Raw genomic sequence first — 24915 nt, forward strand, 5'->3', positions numbered from 1 at the left:
CGATCTCATTCTTTTGGTAATGAGGGTACCTATAGGGTCGCACATTGACAGGAGGAGAACCCTGTATGAGGGTGATTCTGTGGTCATGTGGACGCGCGGGAGGAAGACCATGCGGTTCCTCAAAGAGCCCCTGGAATTCCTGCAACAGCTGCAGTAAGTCCGGGTTGTTAATGCTCGGACAGTGTTGCTCCACCCCCAACTCCACCGCCAGTAGTTGCAGTAAAATACCCTCGGAACTACGGCGAAGTTCCCTTTGCATTTTTGACCCGTCCAACACTCTGTTGCTGGGGCCGTTAATACCGGTCAGAGTCACCCTTCTTCCTTGCCACGTGAAACTCATGAGCAGGGAGGCAAAATCCCAAAGGATGGGACCCAATGTCTTGAGCCATTGTGCTCCGAGAACGGAATCATACCCCTGAAGATCAATGAGAAAAAACTCAAGTATAAAACAAGTACCTTCTAGGAAAACGGGTACGGCTGAACACTTCCCTTTGCTCAATAGCCTCTCCCCATTTGCCACTATTACTTCAAAAGCCGTGTGCTTGTCGGGCACCAACCCCAATCTTTCCGCCAACCTTGTGTTAAGGAAATTATGCGTGCTTCCCGTATCTGCTAACAAAATTACCCGCGCCTTCCTGATGGTACCAGAGATACGCATGGTTTGAGGGTTGGGTACTCCGGAAATGGCGTGAAGGGAAATCTCCGGAATCTCAAATTCCTCCTCCTCCCCTGCTTCCTCGTTTTCTGTCGGGTCTGTGATTTCAGCTTCCTCATAAATACCTTCAATCAGGAATAGCTTCTTACATCTATGGCCGGGTGAGAACTTATCATCGCAATTGAAGCAAAGGCCCATTTCCCTTCGGTCTTTTAATTCTGCTGGGCTCAGTTTCCGGATTACTGGCGTCCGATTCCGCACCAGATTGGCTGATGGTAAGGGTGGTACACTCGGCTGACCAGCACTCCTCCGTGGTTCGAAGAGTTGGGGACTCCTTCGTTGAGACATCAGCCGTCTTTCATACAACCTGGCAAGCCCAACTGCCGCGGTCAGGCTGGTTGGTCGGGAAGCTTGGACCTCCGGCCTAATGCTCTCCTTGAGGCCGCTTATAAATCCCCCTACTTGTTGTGCGACCGAAAGTCGACCCGCCCTGCTCAACAAGCGTTCATACTGCCCTTGATATTCTCGCACCGTCCCGGTTTGGCGTAGTTTTGTAAGATCCCCAAAGAAATCTTCGAACTGGGTCGGTCCGTACCTCACATGCAAGCCGTCCTTCAAACTTTCCCATGAGGCCGCTTCCTCTATTTCCTTGAAGAGTTGGTACCAGAGTTGCGCTTCGCCCTCAAGGTGGTAAGCCGCCAGACTTACCCTGTCTTCTTCCGCAGTATTTTGAAATTCAAAAAACTGCTCTGCGCGGCACACCCAACTGGTTGGGTCTTCGGTGCCGTCATATTTGGGGAAATTCAGCTTTGCAACCTTCGGGAAGGAACTTCCAGATTCAGCCCGATTGGAATCCTTGCCCGCTCGACCCCTGGATGAACTCGCCGCATTGGTCTGCTCTTCCTCTCGATGACTCTGACTTTTGGAGAGCAATGCACTCAACATCTCCTCCATACGTTTTTGGGTACCGAGCATCATCTCCATCTCCTTCTGCATCCGATCGTCCATGGCTCCTATCTCCTTCTCCACTCGCTCAATCCTTTGCTCCATCTCTTCGGAACTTAGCTCTGATACCAAGTTGTTGTGGGCCTGGGTTTGGGATCGTGTGATGGGTTTGTGGATGGGTAAAGCTGCAGGATTTGATTTCCTGAGTTTCCCTATGGTGGAAGGTGAAAGATGGTGAATGGATATGAGGTATTCGAGGTACCTCTGCCTCCCAATTTCAACTACAAGAGTTGTGATTTTTTGATAAATTTCAGCATGTATTCTTCTTATTCAGAATCACTACTTATAGAATACAATATCAATACTGTTTTGGCTAATGCCTTATTTTTAGGAATCCTTCCCTTATTTCTCTCCCTAAAAATCCTGCTATCAATCCCTTAATTATTGGAATACATAATTCCTTATTTATAGGACTTTCCCTCCCACAAGTCTTGCTCTCCACGCACAGACTTGTGCCTTACTTCTTTCCTAAAATACCTCAGCCGCCACTTGGATTAGGTTTAGAGTGTGCAACAGTTAGGGTTTCATCATGTTGCTGCACTCGTTTGGGCCTCCTAACATAGGTCCGTAACAGAAACTAATGTGGAAATTAGCACCTATGAATATCTTTATAATCCACCACTCAATGTGGGCAATTCATTTCCCAATGTGGGACTAATTTTCTGGAGTGTCACAATCTCCCCCACTTAAATCCTTGACGACTTCGTCAGGGCCCATGTCATGTAGTACTCCACCACCATATGGTGTTACTAGACTGCTCTGATACTGTTTATAATGACCCAGGAAAACACTAACCACATTTGCACTATCACTCCAAAATGACTAGTCAAATTACAATTAGAACTCTCTAGAATTGCTTATAAAGTTCAATTTCACCTAGTAATGAACTAATGTGGGACTTAGCACTCATGGGCATCTTTATAAACCATTAAGTCAATGTGGGCAATTCATTTCTCAATGTAGAACTAACTTTCGGAGGTGTCAACAATTGTTGCTCAAAACTCTTCTTTTCGCAATCTTTGAAGCTTGCATTTCATTCTCTCCAAATGCATCACATTAAACAAGAAGATATTACATTCCAAACAATGTTTAAATCATTCCGACCAAACCTTCCTTTTCAACACGTCAAGAGCTCCACTACCTATCTGGCATAACCCAATCTACTCCAAATACCGGGATAGGGAAAAGAGAGGAAATATGTAGGAATGTTGGAAAGCGTGCTATTGATCAACGTTAATCGACCACCCTTAGATAAGTAAAGCCTTTTCCAACTCGCTAATCTTCTCACCATTTTCTCATTAATAGTATCCCAAATAAAGTTAGCCTTAACATGAGCACCTAGAGGAAGACCCAAGTTAAAAGGGCAAAGACGAAACCCTACAACCCAGAATACAAGCTAGACCATTAACATTCGGCACAATACTAACCAGGACCAACTTAGATTTAGCCAAATTAATCTTCATCCCTGAAGTAGCTTCAAAAGAAAGGAGAACACATCTCAAGTACTGACAATCATTTGGGGCAACCCCACAGAATATATGGGTATCATCCACAAAGAGAAGGGAGACAAATAATGGGTCATCATTCCTAGCCCCCACTAAGAAACCAAAAATAAAAGCCCCATTCACAGTAGCTGACATCATTTGACTTAGAGGTTCAATAACAATCACAAATAGGAGGGCAAAGGGTCACCCTGTCTCAGCCCCACGAGAGCTATTGAAGAAGCCATTGGGAGTACCATTAATCAAGATAGAGAACCGTACAGTTGATATGCAGTGCACAATCCAACATTGTCATTTCTTACAAAAGCCACATCTCCTTAACATGTATAACAAAAAAACTTAGCTACCGTGGTCATAAGCCTTCCTTAAATCCAAATTACATAACACTCACAGTTCGCAAGATTTGAGACAATTGTCTATGCATTCATTGGTGATGATAACAAAACCTAAGATCAGATGACCTCTGATAAAAGCATTCTAAGACTTCAAGATTAAAACAATTTTCAATCTATTAGCCAAAACTTTCGCAATAATTTTCTACATGCTGCTTAATAAACTGATAGATGAAAGTCGCATTCAGACTTTAACCTCAACAGGCCCCCACTTTCTTAGGAAGAAGAGAGATGAAAGTCGCATTCAGACTTTTTTTGACACTCATGGAACTCAAGAAAGACTATCATAACATCGAATTTGATGACATCCCAACAAGATTGGAAGAAAGCCATAAAAAATCCATCTGGACCCTGTGCCTTGTCCCCATTTATGTCTTTTAGCACCTTAAAGACCTCCCTTTCCTCGAAAGCTCGCAACACCCAAGCTGCCTCCTCCTCACTAATAGAGTGGAAAGGAACACCATGCAAATCTAATCTCCAACTTTCATCCTCAATATAAAGCTGAGTGAAAAAGTGGAATGTATGATCCTTGACTTCCATCAAATTAGATGTGATGTCACCATTGATAACCAATTTCTCTATCTTATTACAATTTCTATTAGAGTTAGCCACTGGATGGAATAACTTTGTATTTTTATCCCCCTTTCTTAACCATGGTCTCTTGATTTTTGCCTCCAGCTTGCCTCCTCCAAAAGAATAGTCTTCTACAGCTCAACTGTAGCCACATCCTTCCTCAATTTCTCCTCCATATAAAGTGATCTCTGTTTTGCAATCCCATCCAACCCCTTTATGTCCTCAAGATGGGACCTTTTGTTCTTCTCCACATTACCAAACTCTCCATCATTCCATGTTTTTAGGTCAGCTTTCAAAGCTCTTAATTTCTGAGCCAAAACAAAGCTAAGACAGCCATGAAAATAATAGGAGTTCCACCAATTTTTCTTTTTTTTTTTTTAAGTAACTTGTGACCCCAATGGTAGGAGAAATGGGAGATTTGAACAAGTAACATCCCCTTCATGATGTGTGGCCCCCAACCGATTAAGCAACCCCTTGGTGTCCAGTCTCAGCCCAACACACAAGGTCAACTCACATTGGCATATCATACTGTTCGGGTGGATGACTCGGCAACTAGAATCTGGCTCTGGCATCAGCGATTATGGCGTCCTTCTTTTTTAATTTTGCAAAACACATAGTTTCTGAAGTCTCTCTCCCATGGGGTTCTCGAGTAGCTGGTCGGTGGAAGCTAAAGAGTTTGAAGTGGTGGTTGTAGGAGGGGAATCAGGGGTTCGAATTAGGGAGAGCTGTAAGGGAAGACATAGGTCGATCTTGCTGGATAGATCGGAGTTAGCCTGGCTGATTAAAACCTTCGAGTCTTTGGTGTGCGTGGAAGACTCTCGGGTGTTCTGGGATCAGTCTCGGTATGGATTCCCGCGGATCATTGCGTAACGGCATTTCAACAAACATGGCGGTTTCATGGTTATAGAAGAATTTATTGGGAATCAGAGGAAGGACTCGATCTTCATACCGGAGGGAAGAGCCGGGAAAGGCTGGATATGCTTTCGAGAGGAATTGCGCCTGGTTTCTGAGTATCTAAGAGCCGGTTCCAGAGCCAGGGAGGTTGATTCGGAGGTCCCCGCGATTCAGAGAGGGAGGAGGAGTTATGCTGAGGTGTTGGCCAAGACTGCTTCCTCGCTGGAAGCACCTTTTGGAGAGATTACCGGCCCTGTAGCTAGAGTGCCGAGATGGGTTAGAGAACGCTCTGTGGGTATAAGGGTGATCATTACCCGGCGAAGAGTGATGTTTTTTGTCTGGCGAAAGAGCATCACGCTTTGGAGTCTCTTCCGGCGAAGCGGATTTGTACTGAGGAGAAGAATTCCCATGCATGGGCTCCTGAGATTCGGCAACGTGTGCCCATGCAGACGGTTCCGAAGGTCATAGCAAGGAAAGGAACAGCGGAGGGTGAGATAGCTTCAGTTCCGGATACGGCTCCGACTCCGACAGCGGCTCAAGCTGGACCCTCTGTTGCGTTGGGAAGGTCGTCTGACACTAGGCATGGTGTAGCCGAAGCTACGTTTCTCCCTGCAGCACGCAACAGCCATTCTGGTGAAAGCTTCGATGTGGGTGCCCTCAGAGAGTCGTTAGAAATGATGAAAAAGGAGATTGACTTTTGGCTGAAGGGTTTGGCCTTGGTGGATGGTGATGGTCTGGGTCGTGCAGCTTCTTCTAGGGCCCGGATGGTGGGTTTCAAAGTGGCTCGGCCCAAATCTAAACCTAAGCCCAAATCGAAAACTATTGCATTATCCAAATCAGCCAGGGCCTCCAAAGGAAAAGGTATCTTGGATTGTCCAGACCAGGCTTTGGAGTGGAGGGCTAAGGTGGATCCAGTCTTCCGCCCCCCTTGGGCCCATGCGAGTTCGGTGCATAGTCATGGGGCTGTTTCGACTCCGGGCTTGGACGCCGGTAACCTGACGCCTGGTGCCTCTTCCTCTTCGTGGGATCCGGATTTGGGACATGTCGTTGCATCCTCTTCTCTCGACGGCCAGCTTCGTTCGCCGGTGAGGGAGTCATCTGCGCTGGGTTCGGTAGGCACAGATCCAGCCGCACGGGGGAATGATTCTCAGTACAGTCCTCAAAGCCTAGTCGCCGACTGTCAGACATCGACTCCATCTCTGGGTGTTGGTGAAGGTCAGCTCCAAGGACAGTCCAAGCTCTTGGATAGATGCTTCTCTCCCCTTTGTAGCTCTGAGGTGCAGGTGGAGGTAGAGGCGGTGCAGAGGGAGGAGCCGGGTCAGCAGAGGGAGGGGGAGCTGGTAGTTGGGTCCGGTGTAGCAGGGGATGAGTTTTTTTCGGAGCAGGAGCAGTTGAATTGTAGTGAGATCCCTGTCTTGTGCTTAGAGGGTGGTTTAGTGAGGGTGAAAGACTCGGCATTTTCGCAGTTGAGGAGTGTGGATATGCTGAGTGTGCCTCGGGAGTTGACAGGGAACGTGTTTGGGCATCAATCGGTGGATATGGAGATTGTTCCATGCTTTGGCAGTGCTGGAGGGGAAGGGTGTGAGTGGATGGGGGGGCCAGTGGTGGACTCAGTGTCCCCTGGTCTGCAGGTTGGATTGTTGGGTGAGGCCTCTAGTAGCATTTCTCCCGGGGAAGTTGGTTTGGTGGAGTTCAAGGAGGGGGGAGGGACTGTTGTTGTGGGTTCTCCTCTCAATGCCTACTCTCTAGACTTGGGTGGCTTGGGGTACTCGGACTGGGTGATGCAGAGTGCTAACGAGATTTATCCCATTGTTGGGATGACGTTCGTGGGGCATAAATTGCAATTGTTAGCATTTCTGACTTGTATAGAAGAGGAGAGAAAAGAGGAGCGTCGCTTGGGTAAAGGACGCACGAAGGGTAAGAGGGAGATTAAGAATTTGGAGAGCTCTATTAACTATGATGCCAAAGGTTCCGGATTGAGTAGCGGTAAGAGGAGGGCAAGGGGGCTAGTAGTAGTGCCATGAAGCCGAAGATTCTTTCTTGGAACGTAAGGGGGCTGAATAATAGGCGTAAACGCTTAAGGATCTGCAATTTGCTCAGAGATTGGAAGGTGGATCTTATTTGTCTCCAAGAAACAAAAGTTAAGGATCCCTCTAGGAAGTTTGTGCGTAGTCTTTGGGGGTGTAATTATGTGGATTGGTGTTGTTTGGATGCAAGTGGGGCCTCAGGGGGTATCCTTATCTTGTGGGATAAGAGGGTGGTGGAAAAGGTGGATGTGTGCGTGGGGAGTTTCACACTTGCAGTTTCTTTAAGGAATGTTGATGATCACTTTGAGTGGGGTTTTGTGGGCGTGTATGGTCCGAATTGCAGGGTTGATCGGAGGGGTCTTTGGGATGAGCTTGCTGGGATTATGAGTTGGTGGAGTTTGCCTTGGTGTATAGGGGGAGATTTCAATACTACTAGGTTCCCTAGCGAAAGATCTGGAGATGGTAGTGTGTCTGCCATGAGGGACTTTTGTGACTTCATCTCTGACCAGGGTCTTATGGATTTTCCGCTCGTTGGAGGTTCTTATACGTGGTCAATTTCCTGTGATCCTCCTGTTTGGTCCAGAATTGATCGTTTTCTTGTCTCTCCTGATTGGGAAGATAGGTTTCCTGAGGCGTCTCAGAATAGGCTTCCCCGCCTTTTCTCTGACCACTTTCCTATTCTCCTCGATTGTGCTCACTCTTCTGCAAGAAGTAGGCCGTTCAAGTTTGAGAATATGTGGCTCAAGGTGGATGGTTTTGTGGGGTTGGTGAAACAATGATGGGACTCATTCTCTTTTCATGGCTCTCCTAGCTTTGTGCTTGCATGTAAATTAAAGGCCCTCAAGGCTAATTTGAAGACGTGGAATGTAGAGGCCTTTGGTAATATGGAGAGGAACAAGAGAAAGCTTCTTGAGGAGCTTCAGGCGATTGATACAATGGAAGGCAGTAGGGCTTTGGTTGAGGGGGAAATTCAAAAGAAGCTGGAGGTTGTCAGTGAGTTAGAGAGATGCTCACTGTTGGAGGAGGTCTGCTGGAGGCAAAAGTCCAAGGTGACGTGGTTGAAAGAAGGAGATAAATGCACAAAATTCTTCCATTCTATAGCCAACTCAAACAGAAGGTATAACTCTATTGATTCCTTATTGATCGGAGATTCCATTTCTTCTAATCCAGCAGAGAAAGGGGAGCATGTGGTTCAGTTCTATCAAGATCTCTTCTCTGAGAAGCATAGTTGGAGGCCTCGGTTGGATGATCTTTCCTTTGATGCCATTTTAGAGTCAGAAGCAAGGTGGTTGGAGAGAGCCTTTGAGGAGGAGGAAGTTAGAAAGGTAGTGTTTGCTTTTAATGGCGATAAAGCGCCGGGTCCGGATGGCTTCTCTATGGCTTTTTTCCAAGCTTGTTGGGAGGTGGTGCGCTTGGACATTATGGAGGTTTTTTCTGAGTTTTATGCTAGAGAAGTTTTTGAGAAGAGTTTGAACGCTTCTTTTATTTCTCTTATTCCTAAGATTCCAGGAGCTTTGTCTCTCAAAGATTTCCGGCCCATAAGCCTTGTAGGAGGTATCTACAAGATTATTGCTAAAGTCTTGGCCAACAGATTGAAGACGGTTATGGACAAGGTTATCTCCAAATCCCAAAGTGCTTTCATCAAAGGGAGGCAGATTCTTGATCCAATCCTTATTGCGAATGAATGCCTTGATAGTCGTATTATATCAAGGGAGCCGGGAGTCGTTTGCAAATGGATTTAGAAAAAGCTTATGATCACGTTAATTGGGATTTTCTGTTGTATATGTTGAGGAGATGCGGCTTTGGGGGAAAATGGTGTTCGTGGATAGCTCGGTGCATTTCTTCTACAAAGTTTTCGGTGCTTGTTAATGGCTCACCATACGGCTTTTTCAGCAGCTCTCGAGGCCTAAGGCAAGGAGACCCTTTGTCTCCCCTTTTGTTTGTGTTTGTTATGGAGGCGCTGAGTCGCATGATTACTGCTAGGACTGAGCAAAACCCGCAGAAACCCGCCCCGCCCCGCAGAAACCGCCCCAACCCTCCCCGCAGAGCCCAAAACCCGCACCCATGGTGCGGGTTTTGGGGCTGTTTTTGGCCCCCCCGCGCGGTGCGGGGCGGGTTGCGGGGGGGACCCTTGAATTTTCTCGGGTCCCCGCCCCGCCCCGCACCCGCCCCGCATATTTAAAAAAAAAAAAAGAAAAAAAAAAAAAAAGAAAAAAAAAAAAAGAAAAGAAAAGAAGGAAGAAAGCGCCAAGCGGCACGGAGAAAACCTAACCCTATTCTGTCTGCGGCTTCTGCCTCTTCCTTTTCTTATTCTTCTTTCCTCTTCTTTTGTTCTTCAACTTCTTCTCGCCGAGTCGAGATACACAGAGAGAGATCGAGAGACTGAGGAGATCGGGAATCTGTTGAAGAGAGAGAGATCGAGAGACTGAGGAGTGAGGAGATCGGGAATCTGTTGATTCTCTGTTGAGTTGCGCCGCCCCCAGTCTCCCATCCCAGCATCGGCTCACCTAGTCACCTCCCCGCACGGCACGCACGGTTCGGCACAGAGCAGCAGCAGCCAGCGCCCAGCAGGCCACAGCAGCTTGATACGTTACAATTTTCCCTTATTTTCCCTTATTTTAAATCTGATGCTTCCATTGATTTTCGTTGTTGATTAGTGAGGGTTTTCCTTTTTGTTTTTCATGAGTTTGATTTGAATCTGTAAATGATTTTGGGTATGGATTTCCTGTTGGCCCTGTGAAGATTCGGCCGTGTATGTTGGGGAAACCGTATGTTGATTTTTGGTTTGAGTTATGTTTTGGATTTGGGTTTCTAGCTGGTTGTGTGGTTCAGCCGACTATGTGATGTTTTGGATTTGGGTTTCTTGTTCTGTTCTTTGTATTTTGCAACCCAGAGCTCTGTTCCCCTGTAAAAAAAAAAAAAAATTGAACACAAGGGTTAATGGGTCACAACCCGCGGGGATCCCCGCATACCCGCGGGGATCCCCGCCCCGCAGCCCCGCCCCATCTACACCCGCCCCGTGCGGGTGGAAGGGGTTTTCTGCGGGGTGCGGGTTCACTTTGGGGAACCCGCACCTCTGCGGGGCGGGGTCAAAAAATCCCCATCCCCGCCCCCCCCCCCCCCCCCGCCCCATGCTCAGCCCTAATTACTGCGGCAGTGAGTGGGGGTGTGTTGGATGGTTTCAGAGTGGGCGATGCTTCTTGTTCCCACCTTTTGTTCGCTGATGACACTTTGATTTTCTGTGATGCTAGTTCCTCCAAGATTCGGTCTTTGCGAGTTCTTTTGCTCTTATTCGAGGCTGTATCGGGTCTTAAGGTTAACTTGGCCAAATCCAGCATTATTCCAGTGGGGAATGTCGATAATGTGGGAAGGTTAGCCGACATTTTAGAGTGTGAAGTTGCTTATTTGCCTGTGATGTATCTGGGTCTTCCATTGGGGGCTCCTTACAAATCTACTCGTATTTGGGATGGAGTTATTGAGAAGGTTGAAAAACGGTTGGCTAGTTGGAAAAGGTTATACCTCTCTAAGGGAGGGAGAGTGACCCTTATCAAGAGTACGCTCTCTAACTTACCTACGTACTACATGTCTCTGTTCCCTATTCCGGTGAGTGTTGCTTCTCGCATTGAGAAGTTGCAACGCAATTTTCTTTGGGGTGGCATGGGTGAAGTTTTTAAATACCATTTGGTGAGTTGGGAGAAGGTTTGTACTCCAATTTCGAATGGGGGGCTTGGCATTAGGAAGTTGGTTCAGTTTAATCGCGCATTGCTAGGTTAATGGTTATGGCGATTTGGTACGGATAGAGATGCTTGGTGGAGAGTCGCGGTGGAATCCAAGTATGGAAGTTCGTGGGGTGGGTGGTGCTCCCGAGAGGTTGCTGGGGCGTTTGGAGTAGGGTTGTGGAAGTTTATAAGGAAAGGTTGGGAGAATTTCTCCAAATTCCTTAGATTTGAGGTGGGGGATGGGAAGTAGGATTAGATTTTGGCATGACTTGTGGTGTGGTGATTCGATTCTGAAAGAAGTGTTTCCTGATCTCTTTGGCATTGCTCGGGTGAAGGATGCGTCAGTGGCTGATAATTTGGAGAGTTTGGGCGGGTCCATTCAATGGAACGTAAGCTTTATTAGAGAGGCTCATGATTGGGAAGTCGATGTTTTTGCCTCTTTCTTCCAGATGCTGGACTCTACCAAGGTGAATATGGAGAGGGCAGATTGTCTTAAATGGGTCCCGTCCAAGAAAGGTGTGTTCAGGGTGAAGTCATTTTTTTGGTTCTATGATGTGTGCTGGAGGTACTCGGTTCCCATGGAAGTGTGTGTGGCGGTCTCAGGCTCCCCCGAGGGCAGCTTTCTTCACTTGGTCTGCAGCTCTAGGCAGAATTTTGACCTTGGACAATCTTAGGAAGAGGAACTTAATTATTGTGGATAGATGCTGTCTTTGCAAGCGGGATGGGGAATCAGTGGACCATATTCTTCTGCATTGCGATCTGGCCTCAGCTCTATGGAATAACATTTTCTCCCGCTTTGGTATTTCGTGGGTCATGCCTAGGAGCGTGCTTGACTTAGTTGCTTGTTGGTGGAAGTCTGGGAGATCTGGGAGCGCTACTTCTTGGAAGATGGTGCCTATTTGCCTTTTTTGGTGTATTTGGAGAAAAAGAAACCTTAGGTGTTTTGAGAATCTAGAAAGCTCCCTAGAGGAGGGTGCTAGAGTTGTTTCTTCATACCTTGTATGTCTGGTCGATGGCTTATTTGTACCCTTTATCTATCAGCTTTGCTGAATTTCTTGCTTCTTTTTCGCTTTCTAGTTAGGTGATTCCTGTTGTATACTTTTAGTGTACGTAGGAGCGCCTTACGCTTTCAATAAAACTATCATTACTTATCAAAAAAAGAAATTTGCAACACATGTTTCTTTCATTATTTATGCAAAATAATGTTTCTAAGTTTCAATGTGAAACTTGTGAACTTTCCAAACACCACCTTGTGTCTTTTTCTCCTAGTATCAATAATAGTGATGCACAACACCTCTCTCCTGTTTTCTTCATCTCAGCCAAAACCCATCCCCTTCTTCCTTTTCTTCCTTTTGGTGTATCTGTATTGATAGGCCGCAACATTCCTCCTGCCTCTCTCTCCTCTAGCGGTGGCACGTGTAGGTGCGTCCTACAAGGGATCTGCTCCAACTAGTCGTCTCTGAGTGCTTTCGTCGTCTTGGTGTGTCTGTCTTCTGGTTTTGATGTTCTTTTTTCTTCCTTTCTTTCTCGGCCTCTCTATTATGGCTTCAGGAGTTGCGCGAGTTTCATCTGCTCTGGTTTAGCTAGTAATGGAGCGCCGCTTCTCTGTGGAAGCTAAAGCCTTCTCCTTCTCGGTGAAGGCAAATGAGTCCAAGCTTTGCTTGGAGGAAAAGAGGAAGGGGTTCGTTGGGAATATTTTTCTGGGCATCCACTGTTCTATTTGGTTGAAGAATACGGTAGAGGATGCGATGAAGGATCCAAGGAAGAAGGATTTCGTCAAGTCCTTCTGTGAGGATGTGAAAGTTTTGATGGTTCGTGGGGGTGGTAACAAGGCCGGCCGGTACCTTGAGGTGGTTGCGTTTGTTGAGGGAGGTCGCAAAGGGGTTATTTGGCTACCAGAGGGCCGTCAAGGTAGGGGTTGGTCCCGGGTTGCAGCTAAGCTGCAATAGTTGCTGGAGTTTCTCGAGACGAAGGATCAATCGCTGATACCCGTGGTGTCTGCTCCGAAGGGTAAACAGAAGGGGGTGGTTCTCTTGTCCAGTCGCTCTTTTGCGGAAGTCCTACGCTCAGTGGCTAGCGTTGATGGGAAGGTTGTGGGTTTGAGGTCTTTGTTGGTGATCCCTCTTGATCTGCTACCAAAGGTGGCTTGTAATGAGTTGGTGAATGGCGAAGAGGAGGTCATATCAGCGGTGAATTGTTTTGAGTTTGACTCTTGGTCCTCTGGGTCGGTGGCGGCTGCCTCCTGCACAGGGCAGTTTTGTCAATCATTGCTTGAAGAAGCTTCTAGGGCTTTGTCAATTTGGGTTAGCCCGGGTCAGATGTTATCTAGGTCGTTTAGTTGGGTTGGGTTTTAAGCCCAAAGGATTTTGAGCCAAGGTTGGCAGCAAGAAGCCCATTCTCCAGCTTAAACCAGTTTGCAAGTCGTCGGGTCAGGAGTTCAAGCTCATTTTGAGGTCTTCCCTGCAGCCCAAAGGTCCTGGGCGTGGTCCTTCGGTTCGCGAAGGAGCCCCCGAAGCCAATGATTTGATTTCTTCGCCAGAGGTCTTGATGGAGGAAAGTTTTGGGGCTGACCTAATGAGTAATGCTTTTTCTTCGGTGGCAGACTTAGTGATGGGGTTGCCGGAGGTTGGGTCTGGGGTTTTTTCGAAGGTTCGATGTGATGGGCTCGATCCAATGAGCACTGGTCCTGATTTGTTGGCACCTCAGCCCAGTCCTGTTGTGATGCTTGCGCCAGATTCAGTCAAGTTGAAGTGGTCTTCTTTGGCCACGGTAAGTTCCGTGATTGGGTCTGTTACTTTTGGTGCTTCTCATTCAAGGGGGGTTTCTTTGGGTGGCAAGGAGGATTCTCGTATGGATGTGATCCCTGCGTTGGACATGGTGCATAGGCCGCAGTCTATGAAGAAGCCCGAAGTTTTGCCAATTATTCAGTCCTCTCCGTCAAGTCCTGTTGTCGATGGTCTGGCCCCTAAGTTGGACGAGATTCACAAGTCACCGTTTGTTAAGAACACCTAGCCCACGACAAGTGCGGATGTGGGTTTTCTCTGGGGGGTTTTTTGAAGTCAAGGTCCTCTAGGTCTCGGCGATGTTCTTCTCAAGCAGTCCCTCATCTCTAGCAGCTGTTGGAGGTTTCTTTGGCACAAGTCAGTAATCAAGAGGGTTTTGTGGATGGTCCTCACTTGCTTATAGTGACGGTCGTTTCTCCCTCTTATGTGGGCTGTAGCTCCTTAGGCATCCCTGCTGATGACAAGGATGGGATGTCGAATGGTGAGGAGGTTGAGGATCCCTCCTTGGAGTTTCAGGATGCCATTGAAGATGACCTTCTTCGAATTGTAAAGCTTTTGCGCGTCCAAAGAACAAAGGTAGGAGGGAGGTGTTGAACCTAAATAGCTCTATTAACTACGGCGATACAAGCGTGTCTTCTTAGCGAGGGAAAGGCAAGACTCACGTGTTGTCGTGTATGCTCCATGTGGGTTCTGGGTTTGAGGGTCTTAGGGTTTATTTGGGTTTTTTCTTGTGGGCAGTTTTGTTTGTTCTTGTGTACGTAGGGGCGCCTTACGCTTTTTTTTTTATAAAATTTATTACTTATCAAAAAAAAAATCAATAATAGTGATGCACCTTTTGTTCTTGTTCATACTGCTATGTGGAGCCCTTTATGAGTGGTTTATTTATCTAGTTATTGGTGGTTTGTCTCTTTTATTGATGATTTTTCTCGGACCACATGGGTCTACTTGTTAAAGGACAAAAGTGATGTGTTTTAGATGTTTCACAAGATGGTTCAGACCCAATTTAATACCAATATTAAAATTGTTTGTTCTGACAATAGAGGTGAATATATGTCGGGTGATCTCGGGATGTATTTTCGCGAGGAAGGCATTATACACCAAACCATGTGTGTCGATACTCCGCAACAGAATGGTGTTGCTAAACGAAAAAATCGATATCTTTTAGAGGTAACTCGTTCCTTAATGCTTGACATGCATGTTCCGAAATCTTATTGAGGGGACGCCTTACTCACCGTTACTAATCTCATAAATAGGATGCCTTCTCGGGTATTAGATTTCAAAACACCTCTTCAAGTATTGTCCCCACCTCACTCTACTTCAAAATCTCTCCGAAAGTTTTTGGTTGTGTTTGTTTTGTCCATGTTCATGGTCCTACGTGGGGTAAGTTAGACCCTCGAGCCCTTAAATGTGTCTTTGTGATTCTCCCACACAGAAGGGGTACAAATGTTATTACCCCCCATCGAGAAAACAATTTGTCTCAATGGATGTCACTTTCTTTGAAACACTATTTGATAAGCGCTGAATTTTACACATTCAAGCCCCTTAATTTGCATATGTCAATCCTTTAGCCTTGCTACAATTTGATCTTTTGAAGTGTTTTACATGCTTTTAAGTTTCCGAAGAGAAGTGCAACAAAACCCATCATTTTTGGACTATTAAAGATAAATTAAGTATTTTGCTAAGTCATGTTGTCACTAGCAAAGGGTGAAAAGGAGCCTCACTAAATTCTCAGAATTGCTCGTACAGATCAGTCATCTTTGTGGATTAAGCTGTACTGATTCAAAAAAAACCAGGAGATGGGCTAGATATGCTTGGAAAGGTCCAGATGTCTATTTTATGGAGAATTTCATGGCTCGTAAAAATAATTTTTCCAGAAAAAGTTATGGCAGTTTTAGTAGACAAAGATTAGGCTGTGCGTGATGTCAATGTGGCAGGCTTGAAGGAGGTATTAAATTCTGATTTTTTGGAGATTTGCACGGCTGGAAAAGGAAGTTGAGTGCCTAAATAAGTCTAGGGAAAAATCAGAAATTAAAAAGAGGCACACATTCAATAGCTTGGGTTTTGTTGAGGGCTCTATAAATACATGTTTAAGAGACTAAAAGGAGGCACATGTTTTTTTTTTTTTTTACTAGATTTTCTTCTAAGGTGGCCGTCTTCACGTATGAGAGGTCTTGTTCTCTGAGGATTATCATCATAGAGGAGTTGTCTTTTCTTTCTTTTATCTATTGTTTTGTGACAAAGATATTTTTCATTAGAATTATGTGTAACTAAATATTTTAGTTAGGGCTCGATTGAAACCCTAGTCATGTTTTCTTAAGGATTTCGATTTGCTTTGTAACAAATTATTTTTGTGATGCTTAATTGATTACTTCCAGGTTTTATTTCATTATTCATATGTATTATGTGTTATGCTTATGCTTGATCATCATATACATGTGTTATATGGAGATTGTCATCTAGGTAAATTTAGATGACCGAGTCTTGTGCCTACATTAAGTGACGAAGGAACTAATTATAGGTTCTTGGGATTAATCAAGAATATTGATTGTTCTGTTTAGCTGGCTTTGGGGATCACACGATTGTTGATGGAAAACAATTGCTGGAGGCTCTGATAGGGAAATTGACGCAGGACAAAAGAAGGACAAATCAAAATGAGAAATGCTACATCTCCCAGTGTTCTCCTGGTGTTTTCCTGGAATGGCATAAATGTAATTAAAAAATTACATCTATGTCCTTTTGAATGGTATAAATGCAATTCCAGAAGAACACAGGAGATGTTCTAGTATTCCTCAAATAAAATATAGATAAAATCCAACTTTAATTTAGAGTCTCACTAAGTAACAATAGGACCAAAGTTGAACAGAATCTCACTGGCCAACCGAATCTTACACCTCAAAAAGCTCAAAAAGAGAACAACTCGATAACAACTCAAATGCCTAAAATGATAAAGAAAAATAAACAACTCAGCGGATAGGACTTTGAATCTAAATGAATGACCCAATTACGTAAAACGCAGAGAAAAGCAATAGCTATATATATAAAAGATCAAAGCGACAATGTCAGACAGAGGTAAACATAGAGTCGGACTGCGCGGACACATATACATCAACCCACAAGTTGTAATGGCTACGTACCACAAGCTCGACGACATCGAGGGGGGCCTTTTTGTCTTTGAGAGCGTCGACGCCGATTCCTAGGCAGTGGCGCAGGGCGGCTTCACGCAGCTGGCGGCGTTCTGCCGGAAGTGTGAGCGGGATGTCACCGGCGCCGCCATGTAGACCTATGGCCCACCCCATTTCCCCACCTCTCACTGTCTCTCTCTCTCTCTTGGCAAGAACTATAAATTGAAGTAGACGTCTCAGGCAGTGTTCTCCTTTTTATGTTGGAGAGACAGCTGAGTGGAGCGAAGCGAAGTCAAATGTCCGAGGATGTAAACTGACAAGAATCCATTACTATACTACTACTATTAATTATTACTGACATAAAGTTTTTGTTTTTTTTTTTTTTTTTTTTTTTAAGTTACTCATAAAGTTGGATACCTAATTTGAGTACTAATTATAATTTCTTGAATTTTTATCAAGGTCTAATATTCTTAAGAATTTACTGTTTGTTTTAATAATTTTAAAAAATAAAAAATGAATAAATAAAAAGAAAAGCTATACTTTTAGCACCAGTAATTTAGTTTTAAAACTTAGTAATTTAGTTTTGAGATGTGATATTTTGTCATACTAAGACACAATTCTTGATCATCTTGTTTATGTGGTAAGGTGGTCTCCTACCGAATTTTTTTTCTTTAAAAAAATAAAATAAAAGTAAAAGTTGTCACGTAAGCAAAGGTGGTCAGGAGTTGTGTTTTAGAGTGGCAATGTATCATATCTCTTTAGTTTTAAACCTTTAAACCCTTAAGATATCTTCAATGTAGGGCTGGTCCACCCGAGAAAGGAATGAGAGAATTGATTGCAAGGAGAATTAAATCCGAGAATAACTTCTATAAATATTTGCATAAATGATGTCTTTTGTGCTCTCTAATACAAGAATAAGCCTCATCGTGAAATAGAAAAATTATAAATAAAAAACAAAACAAAACAAAAAGGAAAATGAAAACACTAGATTAATTGCAATTCTCATCCATTTTCCTTCATCTCTCCCCTTCTCTCTCTCTCTCTCACTCTCTCACACACACACGACCCTTCTAGAAAATCTCAAGAATGAGAAAACCAACCCAATACTAATGGAATAAAACCCGAGGTCTTTTTTTCTTGAAAAAATTGGGTTGAGAAAAAGAATTTGAAAGAAGAGAGAGAGAGAGAGAGAGAGAGAGAGAAAATATAGTTTCTTTTTTCTTTGAATTTTATTGGAGATAGAGACTAGAGATAGTAGTTCAAAAGCAAAAAAATGGGATTGGAAGTTTTTGTCGTCGGTAAAGGAATCGAGCAATTCTACACAGCAAGCTTAAGTCCGCCAAGCGTCCCTCCCCTTTGGCGTGGCGTGGCCCACCACATCAGATCTTTTTAATTAAGAGAAAAAAAAAAAAAAAAAAAAAAAAAAAAAAAGCAACTTGTTTTCTTTGTCATCTTTTTTCCTAAAATTTCAAAATAACTAATCCCCAAATCCCCTCCCTCCATCTCTATCTTCTCCCTTCCCTCCATCTCCATCTTCTCCCCCCCTCCCTCCCCCCCAAAATTGTCTACTGCCCACCGGCAACTAGAAGCATTAACGACGAGCAAACCGGAGCAACCCATGAGCTCATCCCTCTCCCATTGTGCTCGAGTTATTGGAGCATCGTGGTCCTCCCTCTCCTCCCTTCAACGCACTCTCGCTTCTGACCAACAAGCTGGGCCACCAAAAGAGGTAAGCTTTACTCTATTCAATTTTCTTCTTATTATTGATATTGACACAAGAGTTACAAGAACTCAAGAGACAAGAGTTACAAACATTCAAGAAACAAGAGTTACAAGATGATAAGTTAGATTTATTATTGTTAATGTAGAAGTAGAAGAGACTTCTAACGTTCAGACTCTTTCTCTATAAATAAAGTTTTGTATACAATCAAATGAATTAAGAAAATGTTTTGACGTGTGGACATAGGCCATAGGCCAAACCACCTTAATTCTATGTTTCTCTTTCTTATTCTCATCTCTTTCCTTAATTATGTGATCTTACAGAGTATCAAAACTATAGGCTAACGCCAGTATTCGATTATGTGCCAATTCTTTTTTTTTTTTTTTTTGGTTCACTCATCATTTTGTATCTTCAATCATAACCAAAATCAAAATGCCCATAAATATCCATCGTGTGCCAATTTTTTTTGTTTATTGGGTTTTCTCATCCTTCCACATTTTCTCATCTTATGCCCAAGTTATTTCTCTTCCCACACCCACGCGAGTCTCTGTCTTTGTCAAGATGACATGTCATAATGCTATTGTTTCCTCTATCAGCAAGTATCACACATCCAATTCTCTCTTGTTAAAAAAAAAAAAAAAAAAAAAAAAAAAAAAAAAAAAAAAAATGCCAAAAAAGGTTTCATGCCAATAGTTGGCCCAATTTCGGCCATAGTAGCCGCTTCCGGCCAAAGTTGCCGATGTACAAATTCCAGCTATAGTAGCCAATGTCGGCCAGAGTCACCGAAGTCCAAGTTTAGATCATAGAAACTGATGTTCCAATTCAAGCCATAGTAGCCATTTGATGTTCAAGATCAACCCTCAACGTCTGTGATCTACCATTGGGTTTGCAGGGTGCATATTGACACAAGAGTTACAAGAATTAAAGAAGATAAGAGCACTCAAGAGACAAGAGTTACAAATTGATGAGCATTGAATATTGCATATTCAAGCTCATTAGCTCGCATATAATAGCCTCTTAGTTTCATTGTGATATGATATTTTGCATTGTTTTTATGTTAACAGCACTCTTAGGAACCAAGAGAAAAACACGAATAATCTTCCAAACTTAAAGGCAAAATCCAGGATTCGCCAAAACAAGTGAGCTCGAGGGCAGGACCATTTTGCTCGAGCCCAACTCAGCTTGGTTTGAGCACATCAGGCCATAAGGCTCGAGTGCGCATCAGGAGCTCGAGCACAGCCGGAAGACATGTGCGCACAGGACACTAGCCTATTGGGCTCGAGCACAACCTGAGCTCGAGTGCAGTAATGCTTGGGATCAAGAGCAGTTGTGCGACAGAGTTGACAACAAGACTTACGATTTCTAGTTGAATTAGATGTTCTTATATGAACAAATCCATGAAGGATTTCACTTGTAATCTCTATAAATACCCTAAACTCGTCCAAATTAAAGGATATAGAGATTAGTTTATATTAAATAATATAAATCAATAGGATTAAAGGCTACGGTTTTTGAGAAAAAGTGAATATTTTCCAATAGCGATTTGTGATGGATTTCTCTGTGACAAAGATGATTTCAAGCATTTCCATGAGCGGCAAAATCTTCCGTAGGGTATTGATGTAGCCTTTTCAAAGTTGAAATGGTGTAAGAGTGTTTTCTCTTGGGAATTGTATGAGCATGAATATTGGTTGTTTAATCTTGAGATTGTTTTTAATGTTATATTCGATTTTGATAAATCTTTTATCTTATCTTAGAAAATTATTTAATTGAACTTAACGTTCATATTTTCTGTGATTATATAAACGATAGGTTTACTACAGTTTTAATGGACGCAAAATCAAGAGGGTTTGATAAGCCATGTATAGGAAGAATAAATTGCTTTACACCCTAGTTAGTTTAATTTATGTAAATCAATTTATGCTTGCCGAAAGATGAGTTATGCTTATTCCTTAATTATGTGTAAGCTAATTAGGATATTTGATAGCCAATGCCTAGGAAGAATGAATTATTCTACACCCTAGTTTAGGTAGAACATTCATACCTTGCCGAAAGACGAACTATGCTTATTTCTTGATAAAAGAATTTTCTTGACGACATTGTTGGGTGCTTGACACACACACACACACACAAGTCATAATATTCATGTACGTGAAATTTTTATGTTAAATGCAATTTACCATTATGATGAGGTTAGAGGTGAGATCAATCCCCTATATTTCTTTTGATTATCTTACACTTTCAATTACATTTTTTATTTAGTTTCAATTGAAAAACAAAACTCAAACATCTTTTCTGAATTAGATTAGAGTTAATTTCAATAACTTATCAAGAACCAACAATCTTTGAGGTTCGACACTCTCACATAGACCTAACCTATAAAGACTCGTCCTATTGTGAATAGCTATTTTATTATTTTTACACTCATGACCACATCAATTTTTGGCGCTGTTGTCGGGGATTGTTCACGATTACGTCGTTAAAGTTGTTGGGATTAATTTTAATATTGATTCATAACTTAGGGCAATTGTACTGTTGAAAATTTTATTTTATTTTTACATTTTTGTTTAAGTTTCTATTTCAGGTTCTGCACTAACTGTCCAAAACCGCTCGAGCGCAACATATTGGGCTCGAGCACATCTCGGTTTCACAAGTGAGCTCGAGCGCATATTCCCAAAGTAGTAGTACTGGAGTACTGCACTTACTGCAACCAGCAGACTTCTGTAAGTTCTTCTGTTCTTCTTCTTCTTATAAGTTATTATTTGAGTTAAATATACTTTTGGTCCCTGAGTTTTGGAAACTTTAATTTTTAGTACCTGAATTTCAATTCGCATCACAGATGGTACCTCAATTTTAGAAAAAGACCGAATTAGTACCTCAGTTAAGTTTTCCGCCCGAAAACGCTGGACACGTGTCAATCCCTAAGGCTTGACATGTACAGGGATTGACACATGTTGTAGTATAAAAAAATAAAAAATTAAAAAATTAAAAAAATATTAAAAACTTTAAAAAAAATTGAAAAAAGAAAAAGAAAAAGAAGAGGAGTGGCTGAGCCATGGTGGGTAGTTCGGCCACCCCATGACAAAAAATAAAATAAAAATAAAAAAAAATAAAAATAAAAAAATCAAGGGTTTTGGCCCATGTGGGTGGTTCAGCCACTCCCAAGGGCCAAAACCCTCTAAAAAAATTTTAGAGGGTTTGCCCATGGGGTGGCCAAACCACCCCCGTGGGCCCAATGGCCAAAATGCTTCATTTTTTTTTTTATTTTTTTTTTGGTCATGGAGAGGCCGAACCACCCATGGGAGTGGTTCGGCCACCACAGACCGTTCATGGGGGTGGCTTAGCCACCCTCTTCTTTTTCTTTTTTTCTTTTTTTCTTTTTTTTCTTTTTTTTAAGTTTTTAATAATTTTTTTTAGTTTTATTATTTTTTTAATTTTTTAATTAATTTTTAAAGATTTTTTAATTTTGTAATTTTTTATATTGTGACATATTTTTTTGGTTTGGTTGTGCAATGAATGTTTGGTCACTGATCATTATCACTAAAAACCATATCTCGCGATCTAGACATCAAGCGAATGTTGAGGAAACGTCAGGCTGAAAGGGACTCTGAGCTAACCAGAGACTACCACATTGAGATCATGGCTGAGGACGAAGAACCACAGATATTGCTAATCACTATATCCCGTCTACCTACACTTCACCATCCTGCCTTCAGTTGCTGCAAGTTGTAGTAGCCCACTATGAGATTAAGTCCAACATCATTCAAATACTGCCATTCTTCCGTGGGCTTAACAATGAGGATCCATATAAGCATCTTGACAAGTTCCTAGAGATTTGTTATACCATCAAGCTGAAGGCTTTTCAGAGGATGCTTTACGGATGCGTCTCTTCCCTTTCTCTCTCAAGGAGAAGGCTAAGTATTGGTTCCATTCCTTGGAAGCGAACACAATCACTTATTGGACTCAGCTGCAACAACTATTCCTCAAAAAAATTACTTTCCCATCAGAAAGACCAATCAACTATGGATAGCTATCACTAGTTTCTTCCAATTCGAAGGAGAGTTGTTCTATGAGACATGGGAGAGAATGAAGGCCTACTCTAGAAGTGCCCACACCATGCTGTCCCCAAATGGCAACTTGTTCAATGTTTCTATGATTAGTTGATCGAACCTCACCAGCAGATGGTAGATTCTTCTTGTGGTGGTACATTCAGGCTAAAAAGTGAAAGTGAAGCATGGACCCTCTTCGAGAACCTCAGCGAGAACTCCATACAGCATGCCTCATCCAGTCGACGGACGCATGCCACGAAAAAGTTCCAAAGGCCAAAGGTATTTATGCAGTGAACAACCCCTTGGAGGTAACTATGAAGGTGGATGTACTATCAAGAAAGCTGGACCAACTGATAGCAGTCGGCTTTGCTCCTACCTCAACACCTACCACTTATATTCAACATGAGGCTTGTGCATTCTGCTCTCATCCTTCGCACCATGCGAATGATTGCCTTTAGGTAACCAGTTTTCTGACACTTCTCATGAGTAGGCGAATGCAGTTTTCGCCAGACCGGGTAATGATTCATGTTCCAATTCTTATAACCTGGGTTGAAGGATTCATCCGAATTTCTCTTGGTGAAATCAAGCTGCTAAAAATTCAGCACCATCAAGAGCAGTAGCAGCCCACCAGAGCTTTCAATCCATCATCCAACTATAGGCCCTCCCAGCAATATCAGTTAGCTCCTCCTCATCCTCCTCGGAATTCTACAAGTGATGATATGAGGTAGATGTTGAATTCTCATATGCAGGCCATTCAAAAAATAGAAATCCAACTCGGGCAGTTAGCTGATACACTTAGTAGGAGAGAAGAAGGGAAACTTCTAAGCCAACCAGTGGCCAATCCCAAGGGACAATATATTGTAGATGGGAATACAGCTAGCAGCTCTAATAATGAGCAAGTTCAGGCCATTATTGTATTGAGGATCGGTAAAGAAGTGGACAACAAGGTTACGGAGAAGAAAGATGATCAATCCTACTTTGATTAAAGACAAAGGGGTAATTCAAGATGAGCCAACTTTAGCCACTCTACCTCTTAAGCGAACATTTGAACCGAAGGATCCATTCCTTGAATGCCTTAATAAATTGAATCAGTTTGCGAAGCAAGGAGAGAAGATCCCAAACATGTTAGGTCTTCAAGCAGGTAAAAATCAATATCCCTCTCCTCTCCTTGATGCCATAAAACAGATTCCGACATATGCCAAGGATTTGTGTATGCAAAAGTGAAGAACACGGGCCAACACTCTGAAGAAAGTTCTCCTCACAGTGCAGATTAGTTCTCTTATCCAACTAAACATCCCTCCAAAGTTCAAAGACCCTGATGCTCCCACTATCTCTTGCATCATTGGAGACCATAAGGTTGAGAAAGCCCTTCTCGACTTGGGGGCTAGAGTGAATCTGCTGCCTTATTTAGTTTATTTGTAGCTCGGTCTGGGGGAGTTGAAGCCCACTATAGTTATCTTGCAACTGGCTAATAGATTTGTCAAGAACCCGCGGGGAGTCATCGAGGATGTTATCATTTAGGTTGACAAGTTCCCCGTCGACTTCATTGTCTTGGATACAAAACCGGTCGCCAATCCGACCAAGCTCATCCCGGTGATACTCGGTCGTTCTTTCCTAGCTATAGCCAATGCTTGCATCAATTGTCGAACATGAATGATGGAGCTGACTTTGGTAACATGAAGACAAAATTGAACATCTTCAATGCCTTCCAGCATCCTTCAGATACAAGTTAGTGTTTCTTCTTAGATAACCTTGAAGAATCAGTGGAAACTCACTTCCATTCCTTTTGACAAAGGATCCACTAGAGGTATGCCTAACCCATTTTAGCACTGAAGATTTTGATATAGAGCAGTACATTGGCCAGGTTCAATCTTTACTTGATACTGCTTCCTCAATCGATTGCCCGCCTTGGAGAGTAAGTAAAGAGCCTTTGCGTTTAACTTCAGGCATTCCTCCAATTCCTTCCTTAGAATCCCCACCAATGTTGGAGCTGAAACATCTCCCAGATACACTCAAGTATGCCTTCTTGGGTTTGAAAGACGCTCTTCCTCTCATCATCGCTTCCGATTCACAGCAAGACCAGGAGAGTAGTTTGTGATAGGTACAACATGAGCATAAGGAAGCTATTGGGTGGAGTTTGGCAGATCTGAAGGGGATTGACCCCTCCATTTGTATGCATCGGATTCATCTGGAAGACGACAATAGATCTTCCAGTGAAGCACAACGTTGACTTAATCCGAATATGAAAGAGGTGGTCAAGAAAGAGGTTGTCAAGTTGCTGGATTTAGGTATCATCTACCCAATCTCAGATAGCAAGTGGGTCAGTCCCACTCAAGTGTTACCTAAGAAGTCCGGCATCACAATCGTTGAGAATTCTATAGTGGATTTAATTCCACAGGGCACAACCATTGGCTGGCATATTTGCATTGATTATCAGAAACTCAACTCTAGCATTAGGAAGGATCACTTTCCACTAC

General features: G+C 43.2%; 1 protein-coding gene across 1 annotated transcript in view; it reads right to left on the minus strand.

The window, feature by feature from the left end:
• The window catches only part of LOC133866966 (isoaspartyl peptidase/L-asparaginase 1), a 32540-nt gene extending 15563 nt beyond the window's left edge, over positions 1–16977 (minus strand). The window contains exon 1 of the mRNA XM_062303632.1: positions 16685–16977. Coding sequence (XP_062159616.1) covers positions 16685–16846 — 162 coding nt within the window. The 5' untranslated portion in view covers positions 16847–16977. The remainder of the gene's footprint in view (positions 1–16684) is intronic.
• Positions 16978–24915: the final 7938 nt, after the last annotated feature.

The sequence above is a fragment of the Alnus glutinosa genome, chromosome 4 (genome assembly GCF_958979055.1).
Source record: "Alnus glutinosa chromosome 4, dhAlnGlut1.1, whole genome shotgun sequence".
Taxonomy (NCBI): Eukaryota; Viridiplantae; Streptophyta; class Magnoliopsida; order Fagales; family Betulaceae; genus Alnus; species Alnus glutinosa.